This window comes from Vulpes lagopus, chromosome 2 (assembly GCF_018345385.1).
Source record: "Vulpes lagopus strain Blue_001 chromosome 2, ASM1834538v1, whole genome shotgun sequence".
Classification (NCBI taxonomy): Eukaryota; Metazoa; Chordata; class Mammalia; order Carnivora; family Canidae; genus Vulpes; species Vulpes lagopus.
The window spans coordinates 168,185,153-168,202,565 of record NC_054825.1 but is presented as its reverse complement, the minus strand read 5'-3'; the positions used below and the strand labels follow the sequence as shown (position 1 = coordinate 168,202,565).

At 48.1% G+C, this 17,413-nt stretch overlaps 1 protein-coding gene and 1 non-coding gene across 2 annotated transcripts; one reads left to right on the top strand and one right to left on the bottom strand.

Moving 5' to 3' along the window:
- The first annotated feature begins 8,716 nt into the window (after window positions 1–8,716).
- Window positions 8,717–8,823, top strand: LOC121485908. Its single transcript, XR_005986412.1, has one exon. It is a non-coding gene; the product is annotated as a U6 spliceosomal RNA (small nuclear RNA).
- A 2,588-nt stretch (window positions 8,824–11,411) lies between these two features.
- LYPD3 (LY6/PLAUR domain containing 3) lies at window positions 11,412–15,647 on the bottom strand. The gene is made up of 5 exons (XM_041745100.1): window positions 15,536–15,647; window positions 14,818–14,949; window positions 13,920–14,090; window positions 13,453–13,614; window positions 11,412–12,595 (listed from the first exon to the last, which is right to left on the bottom strand). Exons 1-5 carry the CDS (start codon window positions 15,624–15,626, stop codon window positions 12,108–12,110), a joined length of 1,044 nt encoding a protein of 347 aa, XP_041601034.1. The 5' UTR covers window positions 15,627–15,647; the 3' UTR covers window positions 11,412–12,107.
- Window positions 15,648–17,413: the final 1,766 nt, after the last annotated feature.

Here is a 17,413-nt window from a genome sequence, read left to right as displayed (position 1 = left end):
GGGACTAGAATATTCCAGATAGTTTTTAATTAAATGACAAATGCAAGAGCACCCCCTAAACAGACTGTTGGTTAACAACCGCATTTCGTTTTTCACTAAAGAGGCAATGCCACATTTTTCACATAAAGGTGTAAGTCAGGAAAAGGAGCCTGTTGGCCTACAAACCCCAAGTGGGTTTCAATCCATGGTCATAACATGGTCATGATATGGTCATGGCTGTGACACCTGATGGTACCTCTAAAGTCTCACCTTGTAGATTTCTAATCCACTGAGTCAAAACCCCAGATCTTGCTTTGAAGGATTTGGCATTCTGCATCACGGAGGGTATATATGGCCTCGAAGAAATAAAAGTGGAGAAAACAGAAAACAAAGGGTCTGCCAATAATAGCAGCTACCAATCACTCTTCCCAGCAAGGGCTGTTTACAGACCTAGTCTTCATCATTCTCACACTACCCCTGGGAAGCACACGGGATTACACCCATTTTTACAAACCAGACACGGTGGCTCACAAAGTGAAGTCACTGCCCAGATTCACACGGGTCATAAATAAAGGAATATGAACTTGAATCAGTCCCATCTCAAACTTCACATCCGGCTTCTTCCTGTGAATGGATTTACCTAATCTAAAGCAAGCCCAGGAGAGACACTGGTTCCAGCATAAAAGCACTGGAAAGCTCACGCAGACAATTGTCAAAGCAAATAGGATTACAGTACACTAACAACTAATTCACGCTAATGATAGACAGGTCAGAGGCAGGGTGGAGACGAAGCCAGGCACAGGAGGGCAGGTGAAAGGTTTAAAAGTCAATCGGAGAAGGACAAACATTATATGGTCTCATTCAATTGGGGAATATAAAAAATAGTGAAAGGGAATAAAGGGGAAAGGAGAGAGAATAAGTGGGAAATATCAGAGAGGGAGACAGAACATGAGAGACTCCTAACTCTGGGAAAAGAACAAGGGGTGGTGGAAGGGGAGGAGGGCGGGGGGTGGGGGTGACTGGGTGACGGGATGAGCACTGGGTGTTATTCTGTATGTTGGCAAATTGAACACCAATAAAAAATAAATTTATAATTTAAAAAAAAGACGAAAAAAAAAAAAAGATTTCAGAGTGAGGGGAGGAAATGCCCAGCTGCATTTGCTGGCTAAACTTCAGTCTGTCGCTGTACTGTCTAACCAGGCCCCAATGCTCTCTGTCATCACCACTGCCATGTGGGTTGAAATCATAGATCTTTTCTATCTCACCCACTAGAGTCCAGTGCAGTAATAACAGAAGTTTTGAGACCTGTACCCTCCATCCAGCGGCCACATGTGGCTAATTTGAGCACTTGAAAGAGGACCAAGTAACTGAATTTTAAATTTTATTTCGTGTTAATGAATTTAGACTCAAATGGATACCCCACACATGGCTAGTGTCTGCCATATTGAACAGTACCTCATAAGAGCAGGGCATCCCCAGATGTATCCCCCAATGTGCAATGGGTGAACTAGTTGTTCTAGAGGCACTCTCTGGGATCAGACTCCCGGGTCCAAATCCCAGCTCTGGGAAACCTTGAGGAAGTGACATCATCTTGATGGTACCTCAGTGTTTGCATCTGTAAAATGGAGCATCCTTAAGTGGCCCTGAAAAAGTGTTGGAAGTTATTGAATCTAAGTGCAGAGCAAATAAATGTGCATTGCATGATCTTTCTAACTTGTCTGGGTGAGATTTTTTTTCCTAAGATTTTATTTATTTATTCATGAGAGACACAGAGAGAGGCAGAGACATAGGCAGAGGGAGAAGTAGGTTCCCTGTGGGGAGCCCGATGCGGAACTCGATCCCAGGACCCTGGGAGCACAACCTGAGCTGAAGGCAGCTACTCAACTGCTGAGCCATCCACATGCTCCGATTTTATTTTTAAATAAAAGTTGGAAAACCCAATGCTCGTTCTATTCTGCTCTGGGCATTCAGTGGTGCTAGTAAAGTGCTTACCTCAGTGCCTGGCACCTAGAAACAATGGAAGCCTTAAGAAGTTGAGCAAGCATTTACCTGGCAAACGCCTCCTCTCTGTCATGTGCCAGAGACATAGACAAATAACACGTACTGAGTACCTTCTAGATGCCAGGTACTGTCCTAACCCTTTATATGTATTAACTTAACTTTAATCCCTACAGCCCTCTGAGGCAGGGAGGTTATTATCATTTACTTTAGGACAGTAATATTGTTGCCTCTTAATTTTTTTATTTTTTAAATAAAAATAATGGGCAGCCCAGGTGGCTCAGCAGTTAGCACCACCTTCGGCCCAGGGCATGATCCTGGAGACCTGGGATCGAGTCCCATGTTGGGCTCCCTGGATGAAGCCTGCTTCTCCCTCTGCCTGTGTCTCTTCCTCTCTCTCTCTTTCTCTGTGTCTCTCATGAATAAATAAATAAAATCTTAAAAATAAATAAATAAATAAATCATTTTTATTTTTAATTTCAGACTTCGAGAAAAACTATAAAAATGACACAAAGAATTCCTACATACCAGGGCATCTGGGTAGGTTAAGCACCTGCTTTTCTTTGGCTCAGATCATGATCTCAGGGTCCTGGGATCTAGCCCCGCAATGGGCTCCCTGCTCAGTGGGGAGTCTGCTTCTCCCTCTCTCTCTGCCCCTCCTCCTGCTCTTGCTCTCACTCTCAAATAAGTAAGTAAAAAAGTTAAAAAAAAAAAGAATCCCTACAACACCCATCAACCACATTCCCCCAAGTTAGTATTTTACCACATTTATCACTTTCTCTACCTCTGCATAAATATTTTTTTCCTAAGAGTAAGCAGCAGACATGTTGCCCTTTTTCCTCTAAATAGACACTGATGTGTATTTCCTAAAAACAAGGACTTTCTCTTTTTTTTTTAAATCCTTTTTTTTAAATTTTTATTTATTTATGATAGTCACAGAATGAGAGAGAGAGGCAGAGACATAGGCAGAGGGAGAAGCAGGCTCCATGCACTGGGAGCCCGACGTGGGATTCGATCCTGGGTCTCCAGGATCGCGCCCTGGGCCAAAGGCAGGAGCTAAACCGCTGCGCCACCCAGGGATCCCCAAGGACTTTCTCTTAAATAAGCATGTCATATTTATCTATAACAGGCAATTAACATTGGACATAAATGATCTAATTTGTGGGCTTTCTTGAGTTTTTTTTTTTAAGATTTTATTTATTTATTCATGAGAGACACACACAGAGAGAGGCACAGACACAGGCAGAGGGAGAAGCAGGCTCCATGCTGGGAGCCCCATGTGGGACTCCATCCCAGGACCCCAGGATCATGACCTGACTTGAAGGCTCAACCACTGAGCCACCCAGGAGCCTCGAGATTTTTTTTTTTTCTTCAGTTGCTTAAATAATGTCTCTTGCAGCAAAAGAAAATTCTGGGCTCATGCACTGCATTCTGTGGTCTCTTTATTCCTCTTTCTTCTGGCATCCTTTGTTTCATGACATGGATATTTTTGAGGAGCAGAGGTCAGTTGCTTTGTAGAATGTCCCTCACTTTGAGCTTGTCTGATGTCTCCGCACGGTTAGATCCAGGACGTTTTGCCCAATACCATTGAAGTGACGTTGTGTCCTTTCTTGGGGCATCATATCAGGAGGCCCAAAATGTGTCTGTCCCATTACTAGTGATGTTAACTTTGATCATTCAGTTAAATGGTGCTTCCAGGTGCTTTCTTTCTTTTCTTATCTTTTTAGACGATTTGATTCATAAGTAATGTCTACGCCCAACATGAGGCTTGAACTCAGGACTCTTAGATCAAGAGTCATATGCTCCTTGGACTAAGCCAGCCAGGCGCCCTGGGGGCAGGGGGCAGAGGGGGATTCTTTTTATTTTTATTTATTTTTTATTATTATTATTTTTTATTTTACAAGTCGTAATTAGTTTATTGTTAGATTCAATATATTTTTTATTTTAATAAATTTATTTTTTATTGGTGTTCAATTTGTCAACATACAGAATAATACCCAGTGCTCATCCCATCAAGTGCCCACCTCAGTGCCCGCCACCCAGTCACCCCCACCCCCCAATCCACCTCCCCTTCCACCACCCCTTGCTCGTTTCCCAGAGTTAGGAGTCTTTCATGTTCTGTCTCCCTTTCTGATATTTCCCACTTATTTTTTCTCCTTTCCCCTTTATTCCCTTTCACTATTTTTTATATCCCCCAAATGAATGAGACCATATAATGTTTGTCCTTCTCCGATTGACTTATTTCACTCAGCATAATACCCTCCAGTTCCATCCACGAGGAGGGTTCTTTTAATGTCAATATTCCTTCCTGTGAAATTAAGTATCTCAGGGGGAGATCATTTGTCACCATATAAATATCCTGTTACTCCTCAAACTTAAGCCCACTAATTTCAGCATCTATAGTGTGGCTCTAGATGGAGATTCCCACAACCTTCTCCTTGGGTTCAATTAATTTGCTGGAGCAGCTCTCAGGACTCAGAGAAACACTTTACTTACTACAACACCAGTTTATTATAAAGATATAACTTGAACAGACAGATGGAAGAGATGCATAGGGGGAGCATAGGGAGATGGGGGAGCCTCCATGCTCTCTGAGTCTACCACTACCCGCCCCCCCCCCGCCCCCCCAATCTCCAGGAAATCACTGACCTGGAAGCTCTCCAAACTCCATCCTTTCGGGTTTTTATGCAGGACTTTCACTGCAAGATTGATTAAATAATTGGCCACTGGGGACTGATTACATTCCCCACCCCGTCTCCCCTCCCAGGAGGTCAGACTGGTAGGAATCAGAGTTCCAACCCTCTAATCACCTGACTGGTTCCCCAGGCAACCAGCCCCCCAATCCTTTAGTGCTTTCCAAAAGTCGCCTCATTAACATGAACTCAGGTGAGCCAGGAAAGGGGTTTGTTATGAAGACGCTTTTATTGCTGTCATCGTTCAGGAAATTCCATAGGTTTTAGGAACTCTGCAGAAACCAGGTCAAAGACCAACCATATATTTCTTATTATAAATCAAATATCACAGCATCTATTATCAGCTCTTGCCTGAACCAATTATTCTTTTTTTTTTTAAGAACAGTTGTTGTTTTTTTAGGATTATTTATTTATCCATGAAAGACACAGAGAGAGAGAGAGAGAGAGAGAGAGGCAGAGATACAAGCAGAGACAGAAGCAGGCTCCATGCAGGGAGCCCGACGGGGGACTTGCCCTGAGCCAAAGGCAAGATGCTCAACCGCTGAGCCACCGAGGGATCCCCTATTCTTTTTTTTTTTTTTCAAGATTGTATTTATTTGACAGAGAGCCCGAGAGCTTGTGCGCACACACACACACACACACACACACACACACACACTAGCAGGAGAAGCAGCAGAGGGGGAGGCAGAAGAGGCTCTCCCCTGAACTGGGAGCCCAATGCAGGGATCATGACCTGAGCCAAAGGCAGGCGCCTGCCTTTGGCCCGGGGCGCAATCCTGGAGTCCCGTGGAGCCTGCTTTTTTCTCAACTGCTGAGCCATCCAGACATCCCTGAATCAACTATTCTTTAAGATTTATTTATGAGAGAGAGAGAGAGAGAGAGAGAGAGGCAGAGACATAGGGAGAAGCAGGCTCCTCTTAGGAGCCCGATGCAGGACTCTATCCCGGATTCCGGGATCACAACCTGAGACGAAGGCAGCCGCCCAGCCGTTGAGCCACCCATATTTATTCATGAAAGACACACACAGAGAGAGAGAGAGAGAGAGAGAGAGAGAGAGAGAGGCAGAGACACAGGCAGAAGGAGAAGCAGGCTCCGTGCAGGGAGCCCAACGCCGGACTCGATTCCGAGTCTCCAGGATGTCGCCCTGCCGGAAGGCGGCACTAAACCGCTGAGCCATCGGGGCTGCCCTGAATCAATTATTCTTAATGAAGATTCCCAAATGGTAATGTTCTGATTCCATCATTCCTCTACATTCATTAGTTGACTTGTGACTCTAAGAAAAAGCTTTCTCTTCTCTCATTTACTGACTTACACCCTTCTTAAAAAGATTCTTATTTATTTTGAGGGGGGGGCATACAAGAGTGAGTGCCGGGGGTGGGTGGGTGGTGAGGAGCAGAGGGAAAGAAGAGGAAGCACACTCCTTGCTGAGCAGAGCGTGAAGTGGGGCTCGATCTCACAACCCTGAGATCATTACCTGGGCCAAAATCAAGAATTCAGCGCTTAACTGACTGAGCCATCCAGTCCATCCAGCCATCCCTGACTTACTCACACCCTTAATATCACTATATAGTCATGGATTCCTCTTTCTTCAATGGGTTATAACCTTTTACTATCATTATTTAATTTGGTGCTCAACTTGCCCCAGATTCAGTCGTAGAGAGTTTCTTTCAGATGTGTCCTTTTAACACACCCCCATCGTTCTTTGACTATGTTCTTACTTCGTAGGTCGCCTCTGTTTTAAAGATGAAGACACTGAGGCACAGGGGAATTGAATAACTTGCCACCTTTACGTATTCTAGCCACAGGACCAAGATCTAAACGCTCGTAGAAACTCAACCATGGAGTGTCTTAACCCAAACCAAAACCATGACTTCTTGTTCACAGCAATATCCCCTCCACTCAGCATGATGCTTGACCCACAGTACCTGTTAAATAAAGATGTATGAAGGAGGGATCCCTGGGTGGCACAGCGGTTTGGCGCCTGCCTTTGGCCCAGGGCGCGATCCTGGAGACCTGGGATCGAATCCCACGTCGGGCTCCCGGTGCATGGAGCCTGCTTCTCCCTCTGCCTGTGTCTCTGCCTCTCTCTCTCTGTGTGTGTGACTATCATAAATAAATAAAAATTTTAAAAAAAAAGATGTATGAAGGGTCGCCTGAGTGGCTCAATCGGTTTAAGTATCTGGCTCTTGATTTCAGCTCAGGTCATGATCTCCGGGCCCTGGGATGGAGCCCTGCATTGTCAGGCTCCCCGCTCAGTGAGGAGTCTGCTTGTCTTGCTCTCTGCCCCTCCCCCATCTGCCTGCCTGCGCACTCTCTCTGTCTCTCTCATGTAAATAAATCTTTTTTTAAAATTTATGAAATCTGGGGTACCTGGCTGACTTAGTTGGAGGAGCGTGTGACTCTTGATCTCAAGGTCATGAGTTCAAGCCCCACGTTGGGGGTAGAGTCTACTTAATTTTAAAAAACATATGAAATGGTGGATCCCTGGGCGGCTCAGTGGTTTAGCGCCTGCCTTTGGCCCCGGGGAGCAATCCTGGAGTCCCAGGATCAAGTCCCAGGATGGAGTCCCTTGTCAGGCTCCTGGCGTGGAGCCTGCTTTTCCCTCTGCCTGTGTCTCTGCCTCTCTCTCCTCTCTATGTCTATCATGAATAAATATATAAAATCTTTAAAAAAACGTATGAAACGAATAAAGGAATGAATGAATAATCCATCTGTCATATCCCTCAGATCCTAACTTCCCTTCTTTCCGTCCTTAAATCCACTCTTAACCATGATAGTCTCTCTTGTGCATATACTCTCAAGTCTCTGGCTTTGTCCTCTTGATAAGGCAATCTGGCAATATCCCACTTTCTACTGCTCAGTTTCCATACTCATGTAAGTGACCAAAGCTGGAGAAAAATCACACAACTCTGCTGGAAAGTCTTACTTTAAATTCATGATTCATAACTTCCACTGGGCTCTTAATTCTGCCTAGAAGTCAGCCTAAATGGTCATGTCCATTCCCTTGCCTGCGCTCCAATTTCATACTTTCTCAGCTTCCCACAAAGCAACTCCCATTACCCCCCATGGACATCAAACAATGGAGGAACTACTCAACGTGATCGGTCTTCAGGGATATGCTTGCAAAAAACACAATGAGATACTACAACACACCTACACAAAGGATAACATTTAAAAGACCTACTGATGACACCTTATATTGATGAGAAAGTGGAGCTACAAGAATCCTTACTCACTAGCAGGACTGTAAAACAGTACAACTGATTTTGAAGAGGTCTGGTAGTTTCTTAATAAGCCAAACACATGCCAGTCCTCTGACACAGCAGTTCTACTGCTAAGAATTTACATATGAGCAATGAAAGTTTATGTCCATAAAAGTAAGTGTACAAGAATATTCATAGCAGCTTTATTCATAATAGCCCCAAATTGGAAACAGTATGAGTGTTTGCCAATAAAAGAATAAATAGGGGCACCTGGGTGGCTCAGTGGTTGAGCATCTGCCTTTGGCTCAGGTGGTGATCCCGGGATCCTGGGATCAAATCCTACACTAGGCTCCCCAGTGAGAGCCTGCTACTCTCTCTGCCTATGTCTCTGCCTCTCTCTGTGTGTCTCTCATGAATACATAAATAAAATCTTTATAAAAAATAAATAAATCATGATATGCCACTTTATGTGGAGTGAAAGAAGCCTTACACAAATGAGTATACACTGTATACTTCTATTTATGCAAAGTTCTAAGGCTTTAGATACTGAGCACTTGAAATGTAGCTAGTGCAAATTGAAATGTAATAAAAGCATAAAATACACAAAGCATTCCAGAGACTGAGTACAAAAAACCCATAAAATATCTCATTGATAATGGTTTTATATGGATTATGTATTCAAATGATGTCTGCGCATATAAGGTTAGAATATATGATTAAAATTAACCACACCTTTTTACTTTTTTAATGTGGATACTAGAAAATTTTGAATTATGTATGTAATTTAAATGTGTCTTGCGATATATTTCTGTTGGGCAAAGCGGATCTAAAATTTTTAAGTAAGTGCTCACTTTGGCAGCACATACACTAAAATTGGAATGATACAGAGAAGATTAGGATGGCCCCTATGCAAGGATCACATGCAAATTTGTGAAGTTCCATATAATTTTTAAATTTTTCGTTTACTTATTTGAGAAAGAGCACAAGCAGGCGGGGAGAGGGAGAAGCAGGCTCCCTGCTGAGCAAGGAGCCTTCTGGCTGGATCCCAGGACCCTTGAGATCATGACTTGAGCAGAAGACAGCCACTTAACCAACTGAGCCACCCAGGTGCTATAGGGTCCTGGGACTGAGCCGTGTGGGGCTCTTTGCTCAATAGGAGGCCCACTTCTCCCTCTCCCTCTGTTCTCTCTCTTCCTCTCTCATTCTCTCAAATAAATAAATAAAATCTCTTAAAAAATACATATGTGATAAATAAATGAATGAATGAAATTTATAAATAAGACCAGGAGCACCTGACTAGCTCAGCTGGTAGAGCATGCAACTCTTGATCTGGGTGTCATGAATTCAAACCCCATGCAGGGCGTGGAGTCTACTTAATCAAAAAAATTTTTTACTTCATAAATAAGACAAAAGCAAAACCACATATATTTCTAAAACATCTTACTGGAGCACTGTCTAACTTCTAGAACCACTCAAGGATTATCTGATTCTCAGGGGGAATGTAGCTTTGTATGCCCTACTATATATCACTGATTAGGGCCCACACTTTATAAGGTTTAGACTCAGCTTTGCAAATTATTTTCATAAATGATAAGAAGATTGATAGACTGAAAACTATTTTTCTCTGGTAAAATGCAAATGACTTCAGATGTAAGTGATATCTGCCTGGTAAACAACAGAACCCCAACAAAACTGCACCTGCCAACGGTAAACAGGCAAGAAGGACTTTATTCAGGGGGTACTGCGGGAGGGGAGAGAGGCCAGCACTCAGTCTGAACTCAAATCTGCTAAAACAAAGAGCAGTTGGGTTTTTAAGAGGTGGGGTGAGGGGGACATCTTAGGTCATCTGTGTTTGCTAGTTGGCTTTCCCCAAAGGAAAAGAAAACTTGCTTGTATCTGTGCGACAGGAGGTAGTTTTACAACTTGGAAGAAGGTGCCCACAGAAGTGAGGCTCTCACCACCTCCTCTAGGAAGACTGTGAGACAGACAGGGGTGCTACCTCCTTTGAAGTTTACATTTCAAAGAGATGGTTCCTGGGGCCTAGAGAAAGACGTGTTTCTGGGCTATAAAACTGGCAGGAGGCTTTTAAAGACATTTACATAGATCTCAAAGGCACAGAGAAAGAATTTATAATGACAAGTTTTCTAAAGTGAGTGCCCTAAGAAAAGCGAGGTCTGGGGCTTCTGTGGTTAGGCCATCTGGATTCTGGAAGGGCTGGGGTGAGAGGGAGGTCAGGAGTTTAAAAGTGGAGAGAAGCCTATCAAAAGTTTAGTCAAGCTGAAGGAAAAGTTACAGCCCTCTAGGTCCAGCCCTGTAAAGCCAGTCTGCTTGGGTTCAAATCTGGGTTCAAGTGCTTATTAGCTGGGTGACCTGGGGCAAGTTTCTCAACCTCTCTGGGTCTGGTTTCTTCATCTTGTAAAATGCAGATGATGAATACTTACCTCATAGGATGGTTATATAAATCAGGTATGTCAATCCAAGTATAGCGCTTAAAACAGTACCTGATATGTGGATTAATTGCTGGAGGTAAATTATTTTACTGTTCTGAGCCTCGGTTTCCCCAAACTTTCCATCTGAGAATGTATACAGAAAACTAAATGAGACTCCGGATGCAAACACCCTCAGTACAGGCCTGGCATGTGGCAAGACTTTTAAAATGATTAACATTCCGTAACTACAGTTACTATTAACTGTTGCTTACTTTCTTATTAATTTACTATTTTGTTCCTATAACCATTATTTACTATTGTGTCACCATACTCTTCCTCATTAATATGGATACTGGAAATACTACTATTATGATCTTGTTATTGACCACATTTGGTCCCCCCTCCATCAAGCCATCCCAAAGCCTGCCAAGACCTCAGTCCCAAGCCAGGTTTTTCCATCCTGGTGCCTCTACACCTTCATCTGATTGGAGGGAATGGAAATGGAGCTTAGGCCCCAAGTCCCCAACACGAAGCAGAGATCAAAAGCACCACTGAGATCTCCCAATGAGTAGGATGCAGAGGCTAGGCCCACAGAACAATTTTTAAGAAGCCAAACAGATGACAAGGTGGTGGGGGGGGGGGGGCAAGGATGGTGTATGATCCATTAAACAAAGCTCCTCTAGAGCACCTGAGTGGCTCAGTGGTTGAGCATCTGCCTTTGGCTCAGGTCTTGATTCCAGGGTCCTGCGATTGAGTCCCACATCCGGCTTCCTGCAGGGAGCCTGCTTCTCCCTCTGCCTATGTCTCTGGCTCTCTCTCTGTCTCTCATGAATAAATAAATAAAATCCTAAAAAACAAAACAGGAAAACAAAGCTCCCCTCTGCTCCCAAACATTACTAAAAGCCCCATTCACCCTTGTCACTTCTTAGTGGTTTCATGGGGTAACCCTTCACCAGTGGGATTGCCCACAAACTGGCTAAACCCCAACTTCCCCCTGGGCTGTGGTTCTAGATCTCAGATTCTCTGTTAAAGATCTTGGCAGTCCCATCTTAGTTCAGCTAAGTGGTCACCCTCAGAGGTTAGGGTAAGAAATGAGTCCTTCAAAACACTGTACAAAGGAATTGAACTTTTATTGAGACCTTTATGTGCCAGAAGCTGACCACACAGGGGCATAAGGCACGGTCCCTGCCCTTGAGGAGCTCACAGTCTAGTAAGGAACTCAGATGCCAAAACAATTGCCACAGAGATGGCGGTGGGGGGACTGGGCAGGGGCAGCAGCCAGCATAGGAGGGCACCACTATCCCCCTTGGCCCCTGATATTCCAGGTTGGCTCTGCCCCCTATATACCAGGTTGGCCCCACCCTCTATATTCCAGGTTGGCTCCACCCCTCTATATTCCAGGTTGCTCCAACCCCTACATTCCAGGTTGGTTCTGCCCCCATATTCGAGGTTAGCTATAAAAAAGCGAAGAGGAAGTTTATCATTGTTTCTCCCATCTTCCCTGGGACAGCCCTGGCTTTTCTCTGTCCTAGGCACCATGAGGAGGGGAGGGAGAGACAAAGATGAGGGAGATACATTTGCTGCCTTCAGAAAGCTATTAACACCCTGGCAGGATATATACAAACAACGGAAACTTTATTTCCCAAAGCCGCAAACCAGTGCAGCAGAAGCCGGGGATAGTGGGGGCGATGGGAAGAACAGAGGCTGGGCCAGCCCAGTCCAGTCAGGGAAAGGAAAGTAATGGGAAGAGAGAGGTACCCAGGGCCAGGGAACAGGGCAAGACGGAGGTTTCTAGATGGAAAAACTCATAATAAGGTGCAAGCAGCCACAGCCAACAGAAAGGCTGTCAACCCAGTGAAGGGAGCTGCAGAGGCTTTACCATGGGCCACATCTTTGGTAGGGAACCCTGCCATATTTCTACGGTCCTGGTGGCCAGTGGCACCTCCAGCAAAGCTAGATTCCTCTTTCCCGGAGGTCTCAGGATGTACTTCCTGGGGAGAAGTCTGGCTGGTTGGGGCTGAGGTGGCTTTGGTGGTAGAGACACGCGTGGTTGGGGCTGGGGTGGAAGTGGTGACAGAGGTGGTTGGGGCCAGAGTGGTGGGCTTAGGGGCGGGCAGCAGGACAAGGGGTGGGATTCGCGGGGAGAAAAAGGTCTTGTTGTGGAGGTCCGAGTTACAGCGGGACCCCTGGCAGCAGGAGCCACTGAGTGTGAACCCTGGGCCTGTCACCACATCCCGGGTGCAGAACTCGTCCTGGACACAGCCCCGCACGGGCAAGGATACAGTCACATTCGCTGCAGGAGGGAGACACAGTAGGTCGGTGGTTGGAGGGTTGCCGAGCCAGAAGGAAACAGGGGCGAGACAAGGGCAAGAACCCCCAAAATGAGGGACAGGAGGGCTCTGCCTCCATTCACCCAAAAGGCTCAATTCAGGCCCCACTTTAAGAAACGCTGTCCCACTGTCTCTGACACATAGTGAGCCGCATTTCCCACTTTTGAGAGGAAAGGTGTGTGGGATGAACTCCAAGTCCCACAGTGCCTTGCAAGGGAAGTGTGGACAGGGAGACACCTCTCACAGGACCAAAGAGCCAACAAACTTTCCCTACATCCCACTCATTTTTTCCATCTCTCTCTCTCTCTTCCACCCCCTCCCCTGCCAAAATTTAGTCTTGAGAGTTCAGAACTACATCTCCCATAATACACCTGAAGAGGAGTTTGAAGAACATCCCCCAGGTCAACATCCCCCCTGAGGCAGAGGCCAGGCCGATGCACTACCTCTCTCCTAAGTGGTTAGGTGGGGGGCCCTAACTCCTTGAGTTTTAAGGAATCGAAGTAGACCCCTGCCATCTAGAAGCTTGGAGGCTTACATTTTCTATGGCATATTGTCCCATTCTGCACCTACCAGGCCTCTATGGAAATGCATTTCCCCCCCCAAAAAAAAAACTCTAGGACAAAAGCAACCTTAGCCCCATGCTATTTGGGGGTTGGGCTGCATTATTCAGGACGCTCTATGATAAGACAAGAACTTAGGCCTACAGTTTCCAGAAGGTGATGGGGTGGGGGAAGTCTTTGTGTAAAGGGCTGCCCACCGCCCATGAGGCCTCAGAGAGGCTACCACAACTCCTGTCGGCCCCGTGCTCTGACTCGCTCACCTGCAGTCAGGGTGACGTTACCGTCGAAGCAGCCCTTGTAGACGTGGTCGCTGGCGTTGTAGCAGCTCACGACGGGCGGCGCGGTGCCGTGGCACGCCTGGCGGCTCAGCCCCACGCAGCTGTAGCACTCGGCACCGTTGGGCTGGTACGCACTCTCATTGCCTGCGAGGGGAGCAGGTAGGAGGGAAACGGTCCAGAGGGTTCTGGGAGCACAGGTCAGCCCAAAGTCCTGGACGGACTCTCTGCTCAGCCCCTAGCCCCGCCCCCACACAGGCCCCGCCCACTTCCCGTAGCTCCGCCCCTGGCGCCCCGCCCCACGAAGTCGGCCTCGACGAAGCCCCGCCTGCCGCCGCGTGGCCCCGCCCCCAGCCCGGGCCTCGTTCTCCCGCCGCCGGCTTGGGATCACCCCAGTGGCTCGGCCGCGGCGTGGCTCCGCCCCCCGAGCCTAGGGCCCCGCCCCCACCGACCTGCGGGGTTGAGCGCTCGCGACGTGAGGTTGAGTTTGGCGTTGCAGCGGTCCTGGGAGCATTGCTGCAGCTGGATGAAGGCCAGAATTCCGTGAAGGTCCAGGCCGCGGTCATTCTTGCCCGGGAGACCCGAGCCGCAGCCCCGCACTGCCACCGAGAACTGCCCGTGGACTGCGGGAGGGGGAGGGGCGGGGTGAGCGGCGGCGGGACCTCGAGTGGACCCCCCCCCATCACCACCAGAAGAGAGCGGGTCGCAGGCGAAAGAGCCACAGACAGAGGGGCAGAACCGCAAAGGGCTGAGTCCGAGAGGACAGGCTGACAGACGGGACAAAAAAGAGGCGGGAGGGCCAAGAGTGGAGTAGGACGGGGCCGGGCGACAGAGGGGCCGCCAGAAGCATCCTAAGAAGGACCTGGGAGACTGACAGGGCACAGGGCAGAGAGGCCTGTGGGGCCTCCCCGGAGCCTATAGCCTCAGCCAGGGGCAAGATTCCCCCGGGCGTGGGCCAGTGGGGTAGAGCCTCCGTCTAGGGAACCTAGGAGACCCCTAGAGCGGTCAGCATCACCGCGAGCCTACCTGGATAGAGGATTCTGGAAGGGACAGGGTGGGTAGCGAGGTCTCAGGGGTGGGGCGGAAATGGATAGACCGTGCCCTTGAAGGGGACCAGGTCCCAAATCCGGGCTCTCCCAGTTGGCCCAACTCGGGGAGCACTTCTCAGCTCCACCCCTCTAAGCCCTAACGGCGTGATGCTGTTGAAGGGCCCCAGTCAGGCTGAAAAGGAAGCGTGGAGGGCGTTGAATGGGTGGGGGACAAATTCGGAAGAAGGGGCGGGACAAAAGGAGGCGGAGCTTGGCTGGAGAAGCTGAAGGGGGCACGAATGGACCAGAGGGCCCCACTCACTGGTCTCCACCGCCCCCACGGACTCTGTGCAGACGTCCACGCCTGGCGCGCACTTCACGATCTTGGTCTTTTGCGGAGAGCATCCGTCATCTGCTCTCTGCACGCAGCTGTAGCATTCCAGGGCCTGCGTTCCTGGGGATGCAGGGCCGAGTAGAAATGAGGCATTGCTCCTGGAACCTCCTTCCGGAAAGGAGGAACAGTCCTTCTCGCGCCCTTTCTCCCCGGGATGGGACGACACTATTGCCCACCGCTTTCCAGGACAGAAGTAAGGAAAACCTCCCCACAAATCTGGTGCCCCTCTGCTTCAAGCCCCCTATGCCTGCAGTGGGAGCATCCTTCCCACAGCCCCTTATATCCAAGACGAGGGATCCCCGCTATGGATGGGAGAGACACTCTCCCACAGTTCACCCTTCTGATGGGACAACTCCTCCACAGTCCGGTCAGCTCAGGGAGAGATCCGTCCTCACTGCCCCTTCTGACCAGGGTGGGGGATCCTTGCCACAGCCCCCATCCGTTCAGGATGGAGAAACTTTTCCCACGGTCCCCAGGGCAGGAATCCTCCGGACAGTCCCTCTGCCCAGGGTGGGGGATCCCTCCCACAGCCTCCTTGAGCAGAGCTGATGATCCTTCCCAGGTCTCCACAGCTCTTCCTGTAGGAGACAGCTCCTTCTAGAGCCCTTACTCTACCCCCTCTATCCTCTCCTGGCAGCAGACCCACCTCCAAGAAGGAGCGGCAGCAGCAGCAGCAGCAGCTGCCAGCCTGGAGTCCAGATCACTGCCTGGGCGCCTGCTTTCCTGGCAGGGGCCATGGCTCGGTCCTGCTCCCTCGGTGTCCCCCCTGGGTGTGCCGCTTCCCAACCTGGGCCCTCTTACCTGAGCCCAGGATGAGTAAGCTCCCCCCAGGCAACCCTGGCCTTGCCCAACCAGGCCAAATCAGCGTCCGCCGTGGGGCGGGGCACCCGCCCCTGCGTGCGTCACCCCACAGCTGCAGAGGAGGGAAAGGGTGGGAGTCAAGGTTCTCTGACAATTCCCAGGAGAAAGTCTGTGTGTTTGGGGCCGGGGGGTGTAGAGGGGAAAGTACTGAGGCTCAGAATGGGTAAGGAGTCAGCTGGACACCCAGCCCCCCAGAAATATTTAATGAGTACGTACGGTGTGCAAGCTTTGGTTTGGGCCACTGTTGGAGGTGAAGATGTGCCCTGTCCTCACAGGGCACACTGTCTGATGGGGGAGACAGATACTAATTAAGTAATCACACAAACTGTTATGTACAACTAGAATAATGACAGAAGAAGTGTAGGAAGCTCCAAGGAGGTATGGAGCCTGGGGGTTGGGGGGCTGGTTGGCCAGTGAAGCTTGCTCCAAGGTGTCTGCCCTTCAAGTTGTGGTCTCAAAGACTTGGGGGCAGAGCAGATTACAAAGCAAAAGAAGCAGCTTGTGCAAAGACTAGAGCATGGACCACTCAGGGAGTAGAGCAGTGGGCTTGGAGCTCAGAGGACAAAGGAGGAAGGTGGATGCTAGAGGTGGAGGAGCCAGGCAGGGACATTAGAGGCCCTGTGAAGAAATTTCAATTAATTCTGAGAAAGGTGAATAAACTTTTAGAGGGTCTAAATCAGTGGGGGTGGGAGGGCACACAGTCAGACTTACTTTTTTTTTTTTCTTTTTTAAGATTTTATTTATTTATTTATGAGAGACACAGAAAGGGAGAGAGAGAGAGAGAGGCAAAGACACAGGCAGAGGGAGAAGCAGGCTCCATGCAGGGATCCCAACTTCGGACTCGATCCCGGGTCTCCAGGATCACACCCTGGGCTGAAGACAGGAGCCAAAATGGTGAGCCACCCAGGGATCCCCCCAGACTTACTTTTTTTTAAAATATTTTCTCATTTTCTTTAGCATTTTTAAAAATTTTTAGCATTTTTTAAAGGTTTTATTTATTTATTCATGAGAGACACAGAGAGTGGGAGAGGCAGAGACACAGGCAGAGGGAGAAGCAGGCTCCATGCAGGGAGCTCGATGTGGGACTCGATCCCGGATCTCCAGGATCAGGCCCTGGGCCCAACGCAGGTGCTAAACCGCTGAACCACCCAGGGATCCCCAGACGTGTTTTTTTTTTTTTTAAGTAGTGTTTCTTTCTCCCTCTCTTTTTGAAGGATTTTATTTATTTATTTATTTATTTATTTATTTATTTATTTGGCAGAGAGAGAGAGTGCACAGGCAGGGGGTGAGGGAGAAGCAGACTCCCTGTGGAGTAGGAAGCCTGATGCGGGGCTTCGTCCCAGGACCCTGAGATCATGACCTGAGCCACAGGCAGATGCTTAACTGACTGAACCACCCAGGCACTCCCAGACTTGCTTTTTAATATGATCAAAATCTGGGAACAAATGCAAATATCCATCAAAAAGTAATGGAGAAAAAATGAGTGGGTCCCGAACCCCATGGATTATATTACACAGCAGTAAAAACAAGCCAACTACTGGTGTCTGCAGCCACATGGATGAATCTCGAAAACTTTATGGAGAGCTCAAGAAGCCTTACACACATAAAGCATACCATGGAATTCCATGTACATGAACTTCTAGAACAGAACAGGGATTAATTT